At 40.9% G+C, this 24,704-nt stretch overlaps 1 protein-coding gene across 6 annotated transcripts in view; it reads right to left on the bottom strand.

Annotated features, from left to right (window-relative positions):
- The window catches only part of EFL1 (elongation factor like GTPase 1), a 155,480-nt gene that overhangs the window by 18,406 nt on the left and 112,370 nt on the right, over positions 1–24,704 (bottom strand). For all 6 annotated transcript variants that reach the window (XM_073304081.2, XM_073304079.2, XM_073304078.2 and 3 more), the window contains 3 exons: positions 20,415–20,562; positions 10,894–11,906; positions 100–284 (listed from right to left, as the gene is read on the bottom strand). In XM_073304081.2, the coding sequence (XP_073160182.1) occupies positions 100–284; positions 10,894–11,906; positions 20,415–20,562 (1,346 nt within the window). The remainder of the gene's footprint in view (positions 1–99; positions 285–10,893; positions 11,907–20,414; positions 20,563–24,704) is intronic.

The following is a 24,704-nucleotide window of genomic DNA, read 5'->3' as shown; positions in this document are numbered from 1 at the left end:
ATGTCTTGACCAAACCTTTTCTCCCCCCCTTTTTTTTTTTTGCTGCCACATCTACAGGAAATAGATCACCAAGACAGATGAAATGAATAGATCTTTTACCTCCCAGTGGCTGAACACCAGCTGCGGACTGGCCAGGCCACTTGTCCTCTTCCTGATTTCATCGGCAAACCCAAAGCTTTCTGCTACTGGCAGCACTGCCTTAATAATAAACATGTCAGTCCCCTCTTTCATCTCCTCTTGTAACACTCGGCCCTCTCTTTTGGACAAGACAGCATATACACGACCTGCAAAGGCATAAGTCTTATTAGTTTGCTGAGCCTTTCTCATCCTTTGCTTTAAGGCAAATACATATTTATTTATTTAGGAAAGCTAAGTACTGAATATGGGATATATTTTCTATGACTCCGTCTCTTTCCTGTAAGATTGTGGGTGGACTAATTAAAATCATACAAGGCATACATTTGTTAGTTAGTAAAACATGCAAATCTACAGTATATACATGTTTAATAAATTACTACTACTGTGTGGTTGTTACACTGTGTACATTTTATGACAATACTATGTATATTTCTCAAAGGCATACTGTAGAAAAAAAGATTTTGCATAAATATCCATTAAGCTTGAATATTTTAAATTGTATTACCTGAAAAGAACGTGGGAGTGTGCTGTTAGGAATATTTTATTTGTAAATAGCCCCACTGTCAGTTAACTCACCTTTGCTACAGTACTTGAAAGTTATTATCTGTCACTCCTCACTACCTATTACCTATTCTCACACACTGTATAAACATTCCACACACAAAGATATAGATGCAAAGAGCAATTATTATAAAGTGAAATTAAATCCTCCAAGGCCAATGAATTGGGCTTTCTGTGGGGAACTTCGCAGAGGATGTGAGGTGATGGAATCTAACCCACAGAGAGGCCATAACACTTCAGTGCAGCCCCTATGAATGGGAACAATGGCTAGTGCATCTTTGCAGCCTCACTGCAGGATCTGCAGGACAGTAGATTCAAATAACGTGGATCCAACAGCTCTTGCCTATCACCTCCAATGACATTTTCTGCTCTTGCCAGGACACCCCCCACTCCTACCCCACCCCTCATTTGGTCCTCTGCATGTGGATGAATTTCACCTTTATAGTGTATCTTGTCTTCTTGTTACTTACAAAATTTGAAAAAAAGTGTTTTAGGTTCTAAACTGAGATCAGACACAAAGGTCAAAGCATTTTCAAGACAAATGTACTGGATGTGGCATGCACGTATGAGATTTGTTGATATAAGCTAAACAATTTCAAGCCTAAGGAATCCTTGAGAGTGTGTAGAGAATTCTGAAACACCAAAAGATTATATTTTTATACAGCTCACAACTGCTGATTTATTGTACAAATGCACATTACTGTAAAACACAAGCTTAGACATACATTGCTCAAGAGCATTATCAAGGTCACTGGAAATATTGATGGTAATGTACAGAATTTATTAAAATTATTAAAGGCAAATAAGTTCCAAACTACATTACAGGATATTATTATATTTTAAAATATTCATTTTATTCCTTATGTTTAATTGCAGAGCTGAAATCTTATATACAGATACACCAGATATTATCAGCACCATTTATTACAAAGAACTAGTCTGTCAAACCTACTGTAGAGGCACATGTTGAGCTATATTCTGGGCTAAGTGTTATTGAAGTCTGTTTTCCCAAAACATACAAGCTAGCAGAGATTTTTTTTCATCTCTCTAAAGGTTTTTCAATGATATGTATTTCATCCAACCAGTCTGGATTGTTGTTTCAGTCATTTCTACCAGAGAGAAATTATAGGAGGATTTGAGTCTAAAAAGTACAACTGTTCTTTGGAATAAATCCTGAAATCCACCCCCCACGCCACTCCTCCTTTTGGACTGCACTGAATGGAGAACTGGGGTAGGTGAGGGAGTCAGGATCTTGGAAGCCACAGGGGTTTGTGTGTAAATGTTCTGAATGCTGCAGAGCCTAGCCCTTGAGGAGAGGAGGGGGATTCTGAATCACTGGAAGAGGTGCTGAGGGTAGGCTAGATTAGTATACTGTTTTACCTAATAGGTTAAATACTGGCCACAGAGGGTCTGATCATAGCTGCATGCCCAACTGCAAGTGGGTTTCTAACCTGTGCTAAATTATCTTTTTGACTGGTTGTGTATGCACATGTACTTGTATGTATGCTGGAAACACTTTTTTTAATCTCTAAATACCTGAAAAGGAAATTTATTCTGAAGTTATGACAGTATCTCAAAAGTAGAGCAATATTGTGATGCTGCAATATACCAAAAAGCCTGAATAAGATGTAATTTACTTATGCTTTTGCTCTTAATGAAGTTCAACTCTTTAAAAATAAAGATGCAAACAAAAGTTCTAAGGTATCTATTCATAGCTATATGTACAGTAAATATGAAATTAACATGAAACTGACTACTCAGGCTCTATGAAGTGAACAGAATTTCTTCCTATATAGTTTTATCTATATATGAGCTAGAGCTGTAAAGAACAATACCAATGTTTATGTTATCAGTAGAACAGTGCTATGGTAAAAAGCATTTCATCAAAATTTCACTCACGTCAGCAAAATCCAAGACAGATACTTGCCAAAGGAAAAAGAAAAAAAGATCAACAGCCTAAATGATAAATTTCTTACCCAATCATTTTCTTACTGTTAGCAGCTTCTCTCCGAATTCATTACTAATGGGCTAATGCCATCGCCCCCATCTGTGGAATTCAGAAGTGGTCCAATGTTGTTGCTGGAGGCTCTGAGACTAAGCTCTGCCCTTCAGCTCAGGCCACCAGAAGAGTTTTTCCACAGCTGTAGAAACACTTCAGCAGCCAATTAGCATTAGGACAACTTGACAAAACATATTAAATTAACCTCTCCCTTTTGGTTAAAAATTCAATTTATATTCTGGTCATTGAATCTGAAGAGGAGCAGCTAAACAAAGAAAATTATCATCAGGTAAGAAATTTCTCATTCTGTTGCATACCATCTCTCGTCATTCGTTACTAATGGGAAGTAGTGAGCAGTGAAGCCCAGAAGTAAGGAGGGGAAGGATAAGCAGAGTTTAATTATTATAGTAGAAAAACAGACAGGAATGGAAGTTCACCCCATATAAAGCAAGTGCTTTATAAATTAAGTAGTTATTTGAGAACCAACCCAGTAGCACCTTCCTGCCCAAGGATGCCTCTGCAGAGGAATGGAAACATAGTTTGCAAATCTTTCTCTGATGAGGCTCACACACTTTCCCCCCCACTTTCTCTCTGGACTTCTGTGAACAGCTTTCCAGATGTGCAGCACACCGACTGCTGCAGGATTCTTACATCTTGCCTGCAGCAACCTTGAGGCCCTAAGGCATTGGCAATTTGGATACAATGAGATGAACAGGGTAAAACTGACATATGTAATCCATATGCTTAAAATACATCTTTAGACCTCTAGGAATGCCCATTTATGCCACAACTTTCCAAGGGTCAGAACAAAGTGACGAGAAAAGTTTTTCCCAGGAACTGTGAAAGAGGAGCTTACCTTGAACTGAAAGGTTACTGGAGCTATATGAATAACCTTTTCCTCATGACTAAAGCAGCATGGTTCTTGCATAGCTACGGTAGCTAATTGCAAAAATTACTTTTTGGAGATTATGGTGACTAGAAAGGACAGCCACAGGCTTGCCTAATTTGTCACTGTGATTAAACTTGGCAGCTGACACTCAAAAGGAGGATCCGATGTACTTGTCTACAAGATATTGCTAGGGCTGATATCCATGTTTTTAAGGTGCTTCTCTGTAAGATCTAACCAGACTGCCTAGAAAAATGCTAGTGTAGCTGAGATCACCACAGAACTTTGAGATTATTATAATATCTGTATCACAACAGCATCCAGAGCTCAGGGACCCACTGTGCTTGACTGTGCACAAAGAAAGAGGCAATCACCTATGCCCCAAAGAATTTTCTGTTTCCCCTCACATCAGACACATACATTTGACCAGATCAATGAATAAAATATTCTGGCTGAGTTCTGGATACTAAACTCTATGAGAGGAAAATGGAGAATCTGAAATGAACTACAGTTCTCTTCCAGTGCCCATACTATTAGCTGTAGGTGTTCCCAGTCTGAATGAAGGAGTTCCTGCTTCAAGAGGTCTGATGTTTTCTGCATGGGCAATGTGAGATCCTTGGTTACCTAGCAAGTCCCAAGTGCCTTCTGGATAGGTGGAGGACTACGAGGACCACAACTCTCCCTTTTCCTCTTTCCTGTATCCTTTATGTGAACTGTCTTGAAAGGTAGCAGATTCTTCTCTATCCAGGACATTATTTCCATTGCCATGAAGAAGCTTTGCCCTTTGTTTATTCCCTGGTTTTGGAACATATATAAACACTCACCCCTCAGTCATAAGCCAACCTCAACAGGAGGTAGGAGGAGGTTTCTTCTGTGAGTACCCACTACATTGTTTCTTGCACGTTCTACTGATGCAGCTGGTACTGAGCACTGTCATAGACAGGATACTGGGCTCAATGGACCACTCATCGGATCCCATTTTGCCATGTTTGTTTTTTTAAAAGACACTCAGAGAGGTGTAAAAATGAACTAACAGGATGTGTAACTGTGGGATTTTTGAAAGTTGTTTTTCCAATGCTTCCATATTGAGTACAGTATGCAAAGGTCTAGAATGAAAGTTGAACTGGCTCTCAGCATGTTGTTTGTACCTACCTGCCTACAAAGGGGCATTCAGATGTGATCTGAAAATGACACCTAATTTTGCACTGCATAAAGTGCATAGTTCTATGCCCAAAGAAGAAATTTCAGCAGGTACATTTTGAGAAAACCATGCAGCGGATGAAACTGATGCATGGCACCAGCAATCCTAGGCATTGGAGAGAATTCACAACTGATGACATCTCAGGAAATGAGGGGTACAATGAAGTTTTGGATATTTGCAAATACTTACCATTATTGTAATTATGCCCAGAGCCATGTTTGTTTTGACCTATGGATTAGCAATTCTCTGCAATAGGATCAGAAGCTCTTCTTGATTTTGAAGAACTGGTAGCTATGGATCCTTTCCAGCAACTGTTCACTTATTGTCCATGCACGGATATAGGTGCATAATATGCAGCCTGTGCCTTGCTCTGACTACAGCAGCCACTTCATACTCTGGGTGCAGCTGGTGGATCAAAAAGGCGAATCTGTGGGGTCTTGTACACAAATGTTTTTTTTGTTTGTGTTGTGCTGAGGATTTTCTTAGTTTGGAGGAACATCTATCTAGGCATCCTTGGAAACTTCTGCTCCAGATTTTTCCGTCTGCCAGGGGAAGAGATCCTTCCCGGAATTGCTATGGTGGCTTTGACAGTGAGGATAGAGGCCTCTCTGCAGTCCAGCTACTAGTCTCTCTAATGTTTCCCCAATAGCTCCTCCCCTGTAAGTTTACATGCACAAAATATCCATTTAGGATGACCAATGGCTATTCCCGGGTATAACATGGCTGCCTTATAGCCATCAGGTTAGAATGCACTGCTTGTCACAAATCACATCAAGGGTTTGATCAAGACAGAACCTAAGACATCTTGCTCCAAGCAAAGTTCATACTCCTAGAAGATAAGCCACTTTTTTGCCACAAAGTAGGCTTTACTTATTAAATATATGAAAAACCTTTGGTCTGAATAGCTACAGCTGTGCAGCGTGTCATCACTTTTATGGTCTATGGGGTCTTTTGGAAGGAAGTCCCTTTCTGACGGTGTGACTATGTCTTTCACTATTGGAGCTACTGCTGTACCAGAATTTGGCTCCCAAAATTATATAAAAAACAAAGGAATTCCTTAAAATGGTTGAATTTAACATTTAGTTTAATCAGGTGTCCTCATTTGGATCTTATGACTCCCTTAAGGCATCAATGAGAAAACAGGTATCTAATAAAGCTTAACAGGGAAGATATTTGATTAATATTAATGAGTGCCTTGCAAGCCATTGATGGACGTCCTGCTCTGGAAACGTTATGTAGGTTTTTTGTTTTTGTTTTTAATGCATGTGTGGTACTTCTTTTCTCAGCTGTTTACAGGTCGGAGGATAGTACACTATTCATCATGGCACTGGGATCACACAACAGAAGAGGGGTGCTGGTACACCTCTCTCGACTATGGCAGGCAGCCTTTCATTCTCACAGGGACATCTAGCACCCAAATAAGTATGGTAGGAGCAACCTAGTACTACTCGGAGCTTTACTCAGTAAATCAGTGTCATTTTGAACGTCGGAAGGGATTTACCTGTCTGTAATCTCATGAAGGTGCAGCTTCATGGGGAATGGAATCCTCATGTGCCTCTGTTCTGGTCACAAATGGCCTGAAGTGCTCCTAAGGCTTTCATGTGGCGTCAGCATGTGGAATGGTGGTGTGGAGGAGAGACTGTTTCCCACCTTTCAGCACCTCAAGCACATTTCCCTGCTAGAGCAAGGGTTTATGGCTGATGATGATAAGGCACAATTCCCATTCTGCTCCTGCCTGAAATCTGAGTCCCTTTCCCTGGCAGAATGAGGGCCTTTGGGTTGAAAACCAGATAGGCAAAATTTGCAGTAGGTTGCAGCCTGATGCAGGGCTACACAGGCATGCTGCAAGGTAGGGGAGAGACAGTGAGCATGGTACAGAAGAGAGAACTTATAGGAGAAGTTCCAAACACTCTCCTAGGGAGAAGGCAAAGGAGAAGGGTTTTAACCCCTAATTTTCGTCTCACCTCTTCATTAACAATATTAATCGCTGCCTTGGGAAGGACAAATTTGCTTTTGCCTTTTTGAGACCTGGAGTTTTCAGAACTTACTCCTGATTATCATGAGAATCCCCTGGTTCACAGTGGGAGGAAGGGGAGCTGTGTAGGAGTTCTGATTCTTTCCGCAAAGAGCTGAGGATCCACGTTAGTATCTGGGGTGGGGGACGGGAGGAGAGGAACCTCTGGATCATTTCAGGGTTTCTTCTCCATCCAGCCCAGGTCACCTGTGGGATTTATCCCCTGAGCTGGCCGGATAGCTTGCTCCTGGTCCTTTGACTCTTGCCCCAAAAGCTCCGAAGGCTCCTCATTGGGCTTTTCTGCAATGGACTGGCGCTCCTCGGTGCAGGGTGGGGACCTGACATGTTTGTTTGACTCCAAGTCCTATGCTCTAGCAGTGTGAGGATTGGCTGGCTGGGAACAAGTAGGGCATAATTCACTCTTTGTAGTGCTTGTAAATGCTGCCTCACATAGGGAACACTGCTTAGATTTAAGGCAAGTGTTTTCAAGACAGCTCTGCCATGCCTGAGTGGGAGCAGAGTCATCCAGCAAGGAGGTGCTGTAGCAGCAGATCCAGGTGGCTGAAATCACTGCACTGCTATTTACCCAATCCAGGGGAGGAGGAAGATTCTAAGTTGCAATTGCATGAAAATGTATAAAAATAAAGATTTTACAACAAAATGGTCAAGAGAAACTGAACCATGAACTTGTTCCATGCCAGAGGCAGCAAATCTGGTAGCCTGAGCTTAGTCCTGGGGTTTCAAGCAAAAACAACCTCTTAATTCGTCACAGGTTCAGGAGCATTACCTCATTAGTAACGAATGAGGAGAGAAGCTGTGCAAAAGAAAGACAGCAATATCAACAGGGAGCACCAGTTAAATAATCATTGAGCATATGATACTCAGAAAGTCCACGATGTATTTGGAGTTTTCCAGAAGAGAGAGGAGAAGTGGGTATAGAAGGAGTTTTGCAGTGAATGACCTAGAGGAATCAAACACTAAATATACAGTACAATCTACTGGAAAGGAGCAGGTGCTTGTGGGAAAGTTTGAAGGTGTTTGTGAGAGCCAGGTATATAATTTAAAATGAAGTCTCATTCAATTAGACATATGCAAGCTTACAACATATTTCTGCCCCTCCCCCCATTTTCATAATGTCTTCACTGCCAAAAACAGTGGGCTTTTACAACGAGATAGCTAACGGGTGTAAAATCCTAGTGGAAACATGGCGCAAGCAGTTTTTACTGCAGTGCGCCTTGGCAATATCAATGCAATACTCCCTATCCAGGTTTGACCTTACCTAGCTACATCATGGTAAAAACTGGCTGTGCCTTGTCTCCACTAGGATTTGAGAGTGAAATAGCTAATGTATATTAGTTATCTCGCTGTAAAAACCTCACCTTTTTTGGCAGTGAAAACATAGCCTTAAGCCTGTAAATTACACTGAATTTATAGTTTCAGAATTGCTGTATTTACTTAAAATCTTATGTAGTCAGGGAACCAGGAAGTTTTAAAAGGTAATATATATTGCTGAAGCAGTAATGGGTAATACTTCTAAAACATGCATTTGTTGGAAAAGTCTGAAATTATTTCCAGGGCTACACTGAAAAATATAAAATTGCTCTTACATAACGTCAGGAGTTGTTTCATCTCATTTTTAAAACTCACTCACTCTCTTCTCCAACTTTCCCATCTTTCTTAATAGCATTATTAGCCATTTCAGTCCATTTTGGCCAATTTCCATTATCTAGCACTCAACTCAAGTAGACAAAATGGACACTGAGGAGATATGCAAGCAGGAGGCTGTCAGGGTGGAAGTGGGGGATGCCACGGGGTGAATGACAGGAGGATCTGAATCAGCAACTGTCGCAGATGCCCCAGTCTCACCCACATGCTGCATTCTGCTGCATGGGAAGCTTGCACGGAGCAGGGCACACTGCTGGGCATGTGCATACACCTCAGCATCCAGCAGGACTATACCAGTTCTGTTGTACATGGGCAGTCTGCAGAAGAGGAAGATGGGTGGCTGAAATTACCCATTTATGTTCATAAGTATCTCTTGCTTTGATGTGAGGTCTTATATGCACAGAACAGATTAAGTTATAAAAGCTACATTATTACATATGAAAGTCATATTTCATAATACACTTTTATGGAGAGACACACTTTTATGTTAAGTTTGTTGTGTGCCTCCTCCCGTGTATGAGACCTATTCCAGGCTTTTGGATCTCAGAGTGTCTCTTGCACCAAACGGAAGTATGAGAGGTATACAAAGCACTACCTAAATCCAAAGCATCTCTCTTCACTAACTACTACCACACACATTCATTCTCATGTTTTGCTCATGAAATGAGTTTGTTTTGTATAACTGCTACCAACCTATATCTATTTACAACCTTAACTCTATTTTAAAGTATTGTGTGTGGCTTCACTTGTGAGCAGTAGTTTGTACTTAGTCAAAGTAGATACATTTGTGGCTTTGGGGCAATGAAAAGTTAGTTTAAATATAACCTGAATGTACTGGGCCAAATTCATTACATCAGTAAGTGGCTGCAACTCCCATGGAAATCTCTGGGTCAAAATCAGAAGCAACAAATGGTGATGAAAGTAGGTCATAAAATGGTGTAAGTAATAAAGTAATATCAATTACACAGGTTTGCATTCAATGGGTTTGCCAAATGAGTAATTTACACACTAGTGGGAGAAAAGTGAAGGTTTAAAAAAAAAAAGGCAGAAAAAGCTACCCAACTGGATATGAAGAAGGGTGTAGAATTCCCTTTTTATCTTACTTTTCCTGCTATCCTACCTAAATACACCACTGATTATTTTAACTTCTTAAATCAATGGGGACCTGGGACCTACAATCAAGACTTGACTCCGTTTACAGCAAGGAGACATTTCCTTTCAATCTTTTGAAGCATGATTTCAGCTTTATATTTAGCGCTCGCTGCCTCTTGGATACCACAAAAGCATAAACATTTAAATTGTGAAACAGTATTTTAAATATTTGTGCGCCTATTAAAGCTGCAATTTAATTCTTGTCAGACAATGAATGCTTTCACCTGGCGTCTCCAGAAGCATAATATATTCCTATTGCTGTATGATGCAAATGCATAAAGATCTTTTGTAATTTTTCAGTATGAAAAATTTCAAAATTTCAATTTTTCTAATCTCTATTAGAGAACCAGAGATTCATGGCAGTCATCAACTGGACAATTATAAAATACTTCTGGTAAAACTTTTAATTAAGTTAAGCTTTCTGACACAGTCTAATGCAGGGGTGGGCAAACTTTTTGGCCTGAGGGCCACGTCGGGTTTCCGAAATTGTATGGAGGGCCGGTTAGGGGAGGCTGAGCCTCCCCAAACAGCCAGGCGTGGCCTGGCCCCCACCCCCTAACTGACCCCCCCCGCTTCTCACCCCTAACAGCCCCGCCCAGGACTCCTGCCCCATCCGCCTCCCTCGCTCCCTGTCCCCTGATTGCCCCCCCCAGGACTCCTGCCCTATCCAACCACCCCTTCTCCCTGTCCTCTGACCACCCCTGGAACTCCTGCCCCTGACTGCCCCCCGCCACCCAATCCAACCCACCCTCTCCTTCCTGACTGCCCCCCCAACCGCTGCCCCCATTCAACCTCCCCCGTTCCCCGCCCTCTGACCACCCCACTCCCATCCACACCCCCGCTCCCTGATCACCCTCCCCGAAACTCCCCTGCATTCTAGCCAACCCCCACTGCTCCCTTACCGCGCCGCCCGGAGCGCCAGGACAGGCAGCCGCAGCTCTGCAGCCCCGCCGCCCAGAGCGCCAGGACAGGCAGCCGCAGCTCTGCAGCCCCGCCGCCCAGAGCGCCAGGACAGGCAGCCGCAGCTCTGCAGCCCCGCCGCCCAGAGCGCCAGGACAGGCAGCCGCAGCTCTGCAGCCCCGCCGCCCAGAGCGCCAGGACAGGCAGCCGCAGCTCTGCAGCCCCGCCGCCCAGAGCGCCAGGACAGGCAGCCGCAGCTCTGCAGCCCCGCCGCCCAGAGCGCCAGGACAGGCAGCCGCAGCTCTGCAGCCCCGCCGCCCAGAGCGCCAGGACAGGCAGCCGCAGCTCTGCAGCCCCGCCGCCCAGTTCTTTCTTACCTAGAACTTCTGCAGTGGCCATAATTTCACACGTGTACATGGCTGCCATAAGTCTCTGTGGTTTCACTTGTAACGCGTAACGACAAGCTTCCTTCATGGTGGCAATTAGTTGTCCAGAGAAAGGGCCATAACAATCTGCAAGCAAAGTTTCCCCCTTGCGTTTGCTTGATTTCTCAGATGAATTTAGACTACCTTGACAGCTATCTTGGAGTTCTTTATTTTCGCTGGATGATTCAGTGGTATAACTACTTGACAGAGAGGTGACTTTGTCTTCATTTTTTGTCTGTTCTGTAGCATCCAATTCCTCTGAATCCTGCCTATTAGCTGACATTTGCTCTTCTGCTTTACTCATGTCCCATTTCTCCACTATAAAACAGACACCCATGAGAGGTTCTTCACACATGGGACCTGAAAGCGTCGCCAACTGAAACCCACTTACTATGCTGTTGTCAAAATCGCGATATTTACTCACTTCTTTAGTAGTCTTATCAAGGCATTGCCACACAGTTTTTTTGTAGCCTTCACATTTACTTAACAGAATATTAGGCCCACATTTCCGTGGGCCAAATGACCAGATCTGATCAACAGCATTTCTCCACCTTCTTCCTTGCAGATTTTGCTCTAATTTTTGTTTAAATTCCTGGATGCTGTCAAGGATCTTTTGATTAATTTCATGCATTTTTTTATCGTCATTCAAAGATGAGTTGAACTGCTCCATAGTACGAATTAAGTCACTGTTTTCTTCAAGGAGTTGAGTTACCTCTTCTGGAAGTGGCATGGCTCTTACACTGAGAGTGGCATATTTATTTGGGGTAGACATTGTTATGAGGCCATCAGAATCAACCTGAACTCCTTCAGGGATTTTATTCTGGTCCTCTTTAGCCTGGTGTATGACTGCGACTTTCTGCTGTTTTCCTATTTCCTCATTCACCATGTCAACTTTTGGGGGTCTTGTTATTGTCTCCCTGAATGGGATAATTGGTTCTGATACACTAATTTGTATCTTTGCAAACCTACAAAAAAATTGTAAAAATATTAGTTTATAAACTTCTTAAAATAATGCTCTATATTGTGAAGCAAATATCCATAAATAAACCCAATTACTAAAAAAGGGCCAGATTGTGGCATTTTGGCTTCTGGCTGCGGTAGAGTTGGTGCAAAAGCACATCCACAATGGCAGTGCCCGAAGGCACTGCACTTCAAAAAGAAAGCATGGACACTGTGATATTTTTTAAAAGATAAAATTGGGCAAGCTTAATTAGCTCTTGTGGAGAGGCGCGAGGCCATCTCCCTATGCCATTCTGGGAGGTGATTACCACTGTGGGTATTAGCCTTGCTCCCTGCATGCAAGGACTATGATTAGGAAGTGGAAAGCGTCTTAGCCACCTCTCCCTCTTGCAGACCCATAGATCAGATCATAATCTAGTCCAAAACATATTTCATAAAGCACTGCTCTGACGCTAGAAGTTAGTAACAATCTCTTCTATGCTTACTTGTTCAGTTATACAAAAATCCCTTAACTAATACATTTCAAGTGAACAACATTATATTATACAGTAGCTCTAAATGGAAAACATCTGAAAGCAAATAAATGGTTTCAAGTGGCCTTCTTGTATAAGCAAGAAGACGACCACACAAGATTGTCAGACACAACAACATAGAATGTAACTACAGGAAATAATTAAAATAAATTTGACACACTACAGAAAAATACTAAACCTTTACACAGCAGCAGGAATGCCAATAACCTATTACTACAGCTCCTAAAATAAGAGTCCAGAATGTTAAAAAAGGGAAAGGTTTTTGATGAGGGTTCTAAAAATCAAAATACAATAAAAATACCACCAAGCTGTTGGTGAACCCCTTTATTGGACTACGTGAAGAAAGGCAAGTTTTTGATCATTGCCTTCATCAGGTCACAGAAAAACAGAGCAGCAAGGGTGGGGATACAGTGGGTCAGGGTGTTGATTAATAATTCATTTATTAATTAATCATAATTAAAATCTATTGAAAAGTTTAATCAATACTTTCAGATATCAAAAGAAAGGAAAAAATCATCTAAACCCAGCAGCTCAGCTTCCATCTGCCCATTATGCTGTTTCTGTTCTTCTCTGCTACTCAGCATCTCAGAAATCTTTATGCAAGTAATTATTTTAGGGTAAGAGTTTGAAGATATGCTCTGAAAAGGACTTTTTATAAATTAATGAGTGTTGCTGTATACAGCTCAAAAAAGGTGTTTTGTAAGCAAAAGACAAACAGAGCAGAGCAAGGGCAAAGCAGGAAACAACTAGTCCGAGTTAAAAGAAATTTCAGCAACATCACAGTATGCTCATAAAACATTTATAAGCACAGTTATTGAAGTGCCAATATATCGTTCACCACCAAAATAATAATGAATGGACATTTCTTTTCAGATTTAGCTTCCATTAATTCATTTTCTTGGAGAGTATTCTCCATGAAAACCTTCACCTCTTTTCAATCTTGGGTGCTTGTAGCAGCTTTTGAAGGCACAAAGAAAAATGCTTATAATGTCAGAAGCATCACGGGACTCAAACTGCCACTTGTAATTTTCTCAGACAAGAAATTATACTTAAACAAAACTTCATGAAACTACTAAGAAATATTATACACATAATATTCAACAAGATAATGAAAAATTAATGTATTAGATGATATGCAAGATTTAAAGACCCAGTGGGTTATGATTTGCCTGGGCAAAAATGCACTTTTGTGGGACCAGTACTAATGCTTTCAGGACCAGTAAAAACTTTTCTAATCCTTGATTCTAGTTCAATGATCAGAAAGAAAACGTGCTTCAGCATCAAAGTCCCAGACAGATCAACCCTAACTGAGTCAGTAACCCCACTACTGACCGGTACCCAGTAATCACAATGCAAGTAAATTAAGGTGGGACTCTGCACTAAAGAAGGTATACCCAAAGAGAAGGGTCACAGTTAAATTATCAATTTTGAGCACCTTGAGTAACAGTTGACTCCTCCATTTTACTCTGTGTGGATTATATAAATTTGGGGACTCTGATACAGTTTACTCCAAATAAACATAGCCAAGCCTTGAGGGCAGAGAGATTTATCCTTAATGCATATTGACCCTTTCCCTTTGACCGGCAATGGTGGTGTGTTTAAATTTTTTGATTAGGTCTCGTACTGAACCTTCACATGCAATTCCTTGCAATTCCTTGCATTGGAAGTTGTTTTGAAACAGATTTTTCAGAAACAACTGGTATCTGCCAAAAGTCAGGAATCCACAGGGTAAGGATCTCTTGGGGGAAAAAAAGAGAGTCTGACCAGGATTGTGTGTGAGTTTGCTCTGCATCCAAGCATGAATATAAAGTGCCAGGATGGTTGCTTCAGTGGAACCTGAAATGAAGCACAGCATCACTGAGACAACCAGCACTAAATTCAATATTTTTACCTTCGGTCTAAGGACTTCCATTATAATGCTTTCTCACTAGAAGGTGATAATGCCTTAAATTAAGTCAGATGAAAAGATTCTAAGCCTACAAAACATTGGATGTGGTGGTATGAGGCAAATGCTATCACAGGAAAGAGCACATTTTTTACATTCCCCTAATAATAAGGATCCAGAGCACGGGCAGAGCTGTGAGGTTCCAGGCAGGTTGGGGAGCAGGGTAGTTGGGGTGCCCTGGCATAGCTTTGGAATGCCTGGGTTGGAGCTTATTGGCAGAGCTGGTGGGTTGGGGTGCACTGGCAGAGCTAAGGGTGCAGGTTGGTTAGGATGCATGGATGATGGGGTGCACTGGGAGACCTGGAGGGTACAGAGAGTTGGGGGGCAAGATGGTTGAGGTACAACTGGCAGAGTTGTGCAATGTAGGGTGGTTGGGGTGCCCTGGAAGAGCTAGTACACCCGAAGCAGCCAATGAAGGATGCCTGGGGTGTACTAGCAGTGCAGAGGGTTGAGGTACACTGGCAGAGCTGGTGTGGAAGGTGGTTGGGGTGCAATGCCTCCCTCATCTGAGTCCCTAACCACTCTCAGCTCCCCTAACATCCCATTTGTCTTCCTCCCGTCATTGTAGCCCCAAATCTCTCTTCCCCAATACCTCTTCCCCTACCATCTAATGCCCCTCCTCTCCCAGAAAGCATTCACATGTCTAATTATTTCTCCCCAAAGTCTTTGATTACTTTCCCCCTGGAATGAAGTTGCTACCAATGACTCTCAAATTGTAGCAACTTCCAGCCACTCAGTCCAAAATTCCTTCTCTCCTAGGTAAGGGCTTGTGATTAACTTCTCCTTAGTTATGTTAATTGAAGGATGATTTCACAGCCATCTAGAGGTCTGTGATTCATCTAGTCATTAGTACCTATGAGGTTAACTGTACAAGGTAGCAAAGTGAAACTGATTTTGGGGGGAGCCCTGCAACTCATGAACAACTCAGTCAAATAACCCCAAATGTGGACCACTAATGCTACCCCAACAGGTACACCAAGTTTCAAAGTAATCAGAGTAACCATTTGGATTTTAGAGCACTTACAAGATTAAGCTTTAAATCATATAAAATGACAGGAATGGCAACCCTCCAGCACTTTTCTTATATTAGTGCACATGCCATTTAAAAATGTACATTTTCTTCAATACCATTCTCAGTTTGGGTCCCTGTTGCGTGGTAGGAAGAATCAAGGAGAATAGAGAGGCACATCTGTTTGCATCTGAGATAAATGCTTTATAAATGATAACTCTAAAGAAACACAGATGAGTCAATACGATCTCCAGACATAGTGAAATATACAACATTAAGTCTATGGCTACACTACAGCTTAAGTCGACATAAATTATGTCGCTCACAGTGTGAATTAGCCACCCCCTGAGCAACATAATTTACGCTGACTTAAACAGCGGTTTGGACAGCACTATGCTGGCGAGAGAGCTTCTCCCTCTGACATAACTATTGCCACTCCCGAGGGCTGGTGTAATTAAGCTGATGGGAGAGCTCTCTCCTGTTGGCTTAGAGCGGCTACACTAGAGAGCTTAGAGCGGTGCAGCTGCATCACTATAAGCTCTCTAGTTTAGCCATAGCCTAGTTTTCAAGTGCTTTCCAGCACTTGTACCTCTTTGTGGCAGAGATAGAGGCCTCTCTCCTAATCTGTATTAGATTTAGATAAAATCCAGTCCTTCTAATTCCTGGCACTGCGCTTTCATCACTAGACCGTTCTTCTAGGAACTTTCATTAACAACTAGGTTAAAATAAAAGAGGAGAGACCATCTAAAGCACAGGACTAAAAGCCAGAAAATCCACATTTTATTTCCATCTTTTTCACAGACTTCCAGCGTCACGAGTAATACACACAATCTATGCCTCAGATTCCCATCTGTAAAATGGGGATAATTACATCTTAAGGATGATGTGAGGCTTAACTTTTTACTGTTTGTAAAGTGCTTTAAGAAAAGGAGTACTTGTGGCACCTTAGAGACTAACCAATTTATTTGAGCATGAGCTTTCGTGAGCTACAGCTCACTTCATCGGATAGCTCACGAAAGCTCATGCTCAAATAAATTGGTTAGTCTCTAAGGTGCCACAAGTACTCCTTTTCTTTTTGCGAATACAGACTAACATGGCTGTTATTCTGAAAAGTGCTTTAAGATACTTGAAAAGTTCTACAGAAATGAAACCACTATAAAGTAGAAAAAATGCGAAACATTAACTGCGATAGTGAGTCTCCTGGAAAGATCTGATATGTTAGTCTATAAACTCAGCTAAATAGGAAAGAAAATAAAAGCAATTACTAAAACTTTGAAACATGGATTCTTAAAATTAGGCTCCTGAATACATATTTAAGCACTTGAACAAAAGTGGTTTGATTTTCAAAGATGCTGAGCTCCCACTGGCGTCCATGACAGTTCAGCATCTTTGAAAATTAGTGCCCTTTTTATCTGGGTCTCTAAATATATAATTAGAAAACTAAATTTTGTTTTCCAGATTTGAAAAGTTCGACTAACAATGTTACATCATAGCCTCCATGATGGAGATTCTGTTCTGTGAGACTCAGTCACTTAGAATTTCCTTTTAATCTCCAGACTTTTAAATCTCTTTTCTGTACATTGCCACAGATATAGGCCAATTTCCTTTTAGATCCATATTTATTGCAATCAATATATAGGATAAGGATTCAAAATGACTAAGTGACTTCGGAGCCTAAATCCTATTTTCAAAAACTGCACAGGTACTTAGGAGGCTAAGTCTCATTGATAAGCAATGGGACTTATCCTAAATTCTCCTGGCTGTACAGCAGCAATTTTCTTAAAGAAATTGCTTCCAGAGTTCAACTAACATTGATTAAAAAAAAGAAAGACAAATATCTTAGAAAAGGAAAGTACTACAAAACTGTAACAGAAAACAGTCAAGATAATTTTTGCTCTTTGCTGCATATTGGGGTAATATGGGAGGGAAAAATACCGTAACACTTATATTTTGAATGTACATTTAAATCATTGATCCTCCCATCAACCTTGTGAGGTTAGCAAACATCTCTGTTTTACAAATTAAATACTGTTTAACAAATAGGAAATCAGCTTTGGAAATATTAACCTGATCCTACACACACATACCAACACATGTGAATAAGAAAGTAAAATACTTGTGTGTAAGTGACTACAAGGCTGAGCCCTTATATCTGTAAGGCTCTGAAATATTAGAAAGAACAAAAAGAGTAGAAAGAGTTGAAAAAGCTATAAAAATGTTTTGATGCTGAAGCTTTCATGCTAAAGTTTATTTTCCATCTACCATACATATTAAATTTGGATTATGTAATAAGAGAGAAATTAACACAAACAAAATCCAAAATAAATAGGGATTATTTTTTCTTAGTGTTATCTTCTACACATTGCTTTTTCGTTAGAATCTTAGCCATGAATAATAGTGAGAATGAAAGTTACTGCTACAGTTATGGTTACATGAATGTTTCTATTCTGACTTTTTTTCAGTCAGTCATTCATAAAACTTTTATCTTTCATAGAATCATAGAAGATTAGGGTTGGAAGAGACCTCAGGAGGTCATCTAGTCCACCCCCCTGCTCAAAGCAGGACGAACCTCAACTACATCATCCCAGTCAGGACTTTGTCAAGCCAGGCCTCAAAAACCTCTAAGGATGGAGATTCCACCACCTCCCTAGGTAACCCAGTCCAGTGCTTCACCACCCTCCTAGTGAAATAGTTTTTCCTAATATCCAACCTACACCTCACCCACTGCAACTTGATACCATTGCTCCTTGTTTTGTCATCTGCCACCATTGAGAACAGCCTAGCTGCATCCTCTTTGGTACCCCACTTTGGGTAGATGAAGGCTACTATCAAATCCCCCCTCACTCTTCTCTTCTGCAGATTAAATAAGCCCAGCCTCTCCTCATAAATCATGTGCCCCAACCCCCTAATCATTTTCGTTGCCCTTTGCTGGTCTCTCTCCAATTTGTCCGTATCCTTTCTGTAGTGGGGGGCCCAAAACTGGATGCAATACTCCAAATGTGGCCTCACCAGTGCTGAATAGAGGGGAATAATCACTTCCCTCAATCTGATGGCAATGCTACTACTAATGCGCCCAATATGCCGTTAGCCTTCTTGGCAACAAGGGCACACTGTTGACTCATATCCAGCTTCTTGACCACTGTAATCCCCAGCTCCTTTTCTGCAAAACTGCTGCTTAGCCAGCCTGTAGCAGTCCATGAGTTTCTTCCGTCTTAAGTGCAGGACTCTGCACTTGTCCTTGTTGAACCTCAACAGAATTCTTTTGGCCTGATCCTCCAAATTTGTCTAGGTCACTCTGGACCCTATCCCTGCCCTCCAGCATATCTACCTTTCCCGCCAGTTTAGTGTCATCCGCAAACTTGCTGAGGGTGCAATCCATCCCATCATCCAGATCAGAAACTTTCTGAAACTTTCTAGAAGGAAACTAGAAACTTTCTAATTAAAGTTTCCCAGACTCGCTTTTTGCTCAAAAGGTGATTTTCTTCTTCTTCTTCTTCTTTTAATATTCAGCAAAAACAGTTTAGCCTATTTTCAGTAGGAGAGTAAAGTTTAACACAAGCACAAGTAAAAACTTTCGCCATTACGAAAAAAGTTCTTGGGACTTATCTACCTCTAGCTATTTTGGCTGTTCAGAATGATAGCCCTCACTGAAGGCCCCTTTGGGTGATCTGGTGAAAAGTGCATACTGAATCATACTTATAGATAACCTACAACGCAAGCTGTATAACAGAGAGTAATAGTAAAAAATGTGTATATGTCATCTAATTTTATAACTATGGGCCATTCCAACTTCCATAAGAATCAAATGGAAATAGGCTTTGATAGGAGTCGGAATGGGCCCAGGGCCCTAAATTAGCATCATAGTAATAGTCTCATTTCCTGAACTGCACCTAAGGCAGGTTGTGCTGCTGATTTAAAAGAAAAGGAAGTGCAATTATGTGGGTGCTGACATTACTAATAAAACACACCTTAGGCTTTGTCTACGCTGGCAGTGGCATGTTCAATACGTGTAGCTACATGCCACAGTGAAAAACAGGCTGCGTCCACACTGTTGCGTGCAGCCACAAGTGGAAGTGAAAGGCTCTGGCACTAGGCAGCGGGAAAAGGCTCTGGCTGTGGGGAGCTGTTGGAGCCTTTTCCTGCTGCCTCTCCCTGCTGCCTGAGTCTTTCACTGCAACAGGCAAAGGCTCTGTCATCTCCTTTCCCTGTAGTGGGGAAGGACTCAGACAACGGGACACTACACTGCTAAAACTAGCAGCACAGATGTGGAAGCAGGGGTTGAGCGTGCAATGAGCCATGTAGGGTATACATCCTAAGGTTCTGGCATGCCTTTACTCTGTTTGCCTAAGCAGTACCTCACCATCTACACTGTTATTTATACTCGTGCTAAGGGAGCTGTGCAGTGTACGTACACTGCACATCACTGTAAGTCTAGACATAACCTTAGAGAAAAAGTCTGAGTCAAGTAAGGTATACGGGGGAATGCAAATAGCGTAGGAGTAAAAAAAAGAAGAAATAAAACAAGATTCTTAACATGTGTCTCTAAGACTGGAGAAAGTTCAGTGACATATAGTATATGAGAAATAGCATAGGTTAATGCAATTAAAAACTGTCTTCTGCACAAGGGAGCAGAGTTAAGGGTGCATGTGCAGCCCCAGGCTTTGTTATTTCTTGACTCTAGAGGACTGAACTCTGAAACCTAACCATCTTCCGAACCATTTTTTTTTGGTACAGAATGTTTACTACAATTCAGAATGAAACTCTGAAACTACTGCAATTTATTACTTCTGCAGAGAAATAACCTGCCAAAAAGGTGTTTAAGCCATGCATGAGTAGGAAGTCAGTGGCATTTTCAGTTGTAGATAATTTTATAGCTATTAAAATTTATATTTATGATCCAACAGTAGTGCAAAAAGTCTTGGCTGAGGAGGCTTCAACCTCACCAGAAAATTAATCACAGTTAACTGACTGAGAAATACCACACAAAGCCCTTGAACCTGAAATATTTCTTTTTTCCCCTCCTAACCTTTCTTTCAAGTCATCCAAGCAGCGCTGGAGATGGACTTCTCCTGCTGTAACTAATACATGCTCTCCTGTCTCCTGGATTAAAACTTGGACACATGGGTCAGCTTGGTTTAAAAGCTTCATTCCTCTGACCAACTGAGGCATCTCACCTAGGAAGATAGAAATAAACCACTCTTAATAAACTACTATTGAGGAAACAAATATTTGTATCAGGACATATTTTGGGGCAAAGAGAAAAATCTAGAGGATACTTTTTAAGATAGCACCAACAGAATAAATACATAAAACTGATTAGGGGAGGATTAGAAATTTTTTATCAGTAAATGCTGTTAACAGTTGATTTCACCGTATGCATTCAAACCGATGAAAAACTATTATGATGATGATCAAAATTTACAGACAGGCAAAGGAAGAAAAATGTTGCTTGAAAACAGAGTTTTATTTAAGGTTATTTACTTTGTATATGTTGACAGTTTGTGCTTTGATTGTTATAAAGCTTTAACTTTTTGAATCTCAGCATTTACTGTCATTAAATTATTATAGTCTGTCCGACCTATAATTTCCCGTAACTGTGAAAATTTAAATAAAAATAAAAATACTTAAAAATAAACATCAATATTATTTGTTGAAATTAAAAAAAAAAAGAAAAAAGAAATGGATTTCTACCCAAGCCAAGTTTAGCAACACTTGAATACCCTGAACTCGGTCCTGAGGTCCTTACTTACCACTGATTATGAACTAAGTAAAAACTGATCAAGAACCTCAGGATTTGGCCCCTTATTTGTACTGATTGTCAAAAGATAATATATACAATGCTAAATAGATACATTTTGATGTGTCAAAAAGTACCACGACCACTTATTTACTAAAAGCTAATTTAAACTATACACACAAAAAATGATTTGCAAAACTCTACTTGCAAACCTATATGATGCTACGAAAAGTACTCAAATTTAAATAATACTGTATCATTGTTACTAATATCCAAACAGAAATCTTCCAAAAGCACTACTGGAAGGGAGTAAGATTGAAGGAAGCACAGAAAGGATTTAAATACACAAACTGGAAAATACTCAGAGTTATCAAGCTGTGATATTCCGAAAAATGGAAAACTCCCCTAACTATGAGATTTTCATTATTTTGTGTGAAATACATAACAAATTTTTTAAGAGGAAGATGCTTTAAGAACAGAACTGTCTTAAAATTAATGGAAAATTAGGGAATAACCCTCCATATGAGGGAGGCATGGCAGGTGTATGCTGTAGTTGTGCGCAGAATTTTTTTAAATCAGTATTTCATATGTGTCAATAGATTTTCATAATGTAATTAATACAATTTGAAAGCTTTAATTGTTTTTCTCTTTTCTTACTTGACATACAAGGCACAGAATACACACTGATTTTCTATGATCAAATGTTCATATTCCAAGGAAGAGTTTGACATCCTGTTTGTTGTCTGCTCCCAGAGGTTATTAAAATAAATATGACTTTACTCATTTATGCTAAGTTCATAAATGTACAAGACAACGTGGGAAGCTGGATAAACTGCAAACATGGAAAAAAAATGAGGGGGAGTTTCTTCAGGCCATATGCCCTAGGATTGCAGGTTTTTGTTCAGCGTCTTTAGCAACTGGCTCCTCAGGAACAGATAAGTAGGTGGACTTGTGTTGAGAGCTAATGGAAATTCTACATGAAGATGTGCAGGACTTCCATTGTATGTGCAGGACTTGCACCCAGTGCAAACATTTGCAGGGACAGTTATCAATAATTATATTTATTAACAACAATAATTTTCTCCAAATTAAAACACAGATGCCATTTCAGAGCAGATTAAAAGGAAACTTCTTTCTAAAAACATCCGAGTGGTAACTGTTAGAGCTACACAACATTACTGAAATTGATCTGAACATCTTCCTACCAAAAATACTTTGCAGTGCCACAATCACATTTACTTAATGTTTTCAAGTAAGAAAGAGTTTTACACAAGATAAAGTCTTAATGTGTTAGTATAAATGGATTAATGATGGACCCACCCCTAAACTCAGTGGATCTAGAAAATTTCAATCCAGAACACTTCCAAAATTGCATGAACAACTGCAGGATGCATGAGATGTTCTTATCTATTACTCCAGGAGTGAGGAACCTTTTTTGTAACAGTGGCCATAGTCCAACTGAAAATATAAATGGCAGGCCATGCATGTTAAACTCACCTGCTGGGGAGGGGGCTGAGACTCAGCTTCCTGTCCACGTCAGGGAGAGCCAGCGGTCGTGCACCCTGTGCACATGTGGGGTGGGGTGGGGTGGGGGGGGAGAGGGCCCCATGATTCGGAGTCCCGTCCTGCTCCCTGCAGCGGGGCAAGCCAGCGCTCGTGGCTCCAGCCCCGCGGGTGGGAAGCCCCGAGTTTCAGCGCCCCAGGGCCGGATCTGTGAACACCAGCTCGCCCCGCTGCAGGAGGAAGCCCCAAACCTTCGCTCTCCCCTGCCCCTCAGTTGAGTTGAACATGTGTGGATGAAAATGAGTAAGGGGCCAGATCCGGCCCGCAGGTTCCCCACCCCTGCATTATTCAAAACACTGGAACAGTCAATGGTACACTGCCCAGTAATTTGTAACCCACTAACCCCTCTTTTTGTCCTATGACTACAGGGGTGTTAATGGGCCACTTCACCTTGAATGGTCCCTTAGAATATGTGCTAACTACTTATGCTGAACCATTTGTTCAATCTTGTATGTAGCTGTGATCCTCTCAGTATCTTTCTCAGACCTGAAGAAGAGCTCTGTGTAGCTCAAAAGCTTGTCTCTCTCAACAACAGAAGTTGGTCCAATAGAAGACATTACCTCACCCTCCTTGTCTCTCTAACTGTCCAGTAATACAGTCCAACCCTAATCTGAAGAACATGTAGTCTTAATGTTACAGAAAATTTTGTAATTGAATAGAAAGACAGTTACTTTGATTCTGTCAACATTTCAGGAGCAAACGGAAACTGGACAAATTGAAATATGATGAGATTACAATAAAAGTATTCTTCAGCAAAAAAGGTTATTCAGTTGGAAGTAAGGTTGTAAATATGTATCAACAGACTAATGATATACATAAAAAAACAGCAGTGTTAAAAAGTCAAAGCCAGGGGCATGTTTACATTTAACGAAACAAAAGGATTTTGAAAGTATGGAAATAAAAAATCCAGATATCAGGTGGTTCCACAGTTGTGGAACTCTGAGGCTAGAAAGTTCATCAGGAGCATGGGTACACCATCACAACTGCCGATCTACTCAGGACCAGAGATGACTGGCTCACACAGTCCACAAGGAGAGGATGAGGCCAGGCCATTCAGGAGATATGCTGATTCAGCACATGTCATGTCAACCTCTCCTAACAGGAGTTCAATAGTCAGAATGAAAAGGAGTACTTGTGGCACCTTAGAGACTAACCAATTTATTTGAGCATGAGCTTTCGTGAGCTACAGCTCACTTCATCAGATGTTTACCGTGGAAACTGCAGCAGACTTTATATGCAGTTTCCACGGTAAACATCTGATGAAGTGAGCTGTAGCTCACGAAAGCTCATGCTCAAATAAATTGGTTAGTCTCTAAGGTGCCACAAGTACTCCTTTTCTTTTTGCGAATACAGACTAACACGGCTGTTCCTCTGAAAATAGTCAGAATGTAAAGCTATTTCCCTTTTCCCCCCAAGCAAATCCTGGCAGGGGGAGGAAGCTGATACGGTGCTGCAGGAGTGAATCTTGCCCACTAGCTCCATTCAGCTTTATGCATGCATTTTTGTTTGATATGCAGTTAGTAACTATTTCTTTATTCAATTTAAAAGCGATATACCATCCGTCTAATGATAAGGCAGGAGTTTCAAAGGCTTATGGTTCAAAAGTTTTACTACCCCCCCCCCCCAACATAAGTTGTACATGTACAAAAAACAAAGTTATCCTCTTTGGCGTATTCAGTGATGTAGTCCTCTCAGAGGATCTGATAGCATACTTCTCTTTTTTTGGTATGTTGTCTGAGTTCTAGTACCAGCACAGATTCATCGCTAAATAATTCTGTTACTAACCAGATTTCATATTTGAGCTGAAAATACACCAGCAATGTCTAATTTGAAAGTTGTTAACAGTTTTAAAGTATATTAAAAAAGCATGAACTAAATGTTATTGTTTACTCTCTATTCTGTTGGAGGCATATTTATTAAACTTATCTTTGGCATTATAATGGAATTGCAGATCAAAATGTGTGCGAGAGAGGGTGAGAGAAAAAGAGTACTTCAAAGAATGAGTCTTGAAGTTCT

The sequence above is a fragment of the Lepidochelys kempii genome, chromosome 10 (genome assembly GCF_965140285.1).
Source record: "Lepidochelys kempii isolate rLepKem1 chromosome 10, rLepKem1.hap1, whole genome shotgun sequence".
NCBI lineage: Eukaryota > Metazoa > Chordata > Testudines > Cheloniidae > Lepidochelys > Lepidochelys kempii.
Note: the sequence above shows the minus strand (reverse complement) of the source record. Positions and strands in the feature narration are given on the sequence as shown.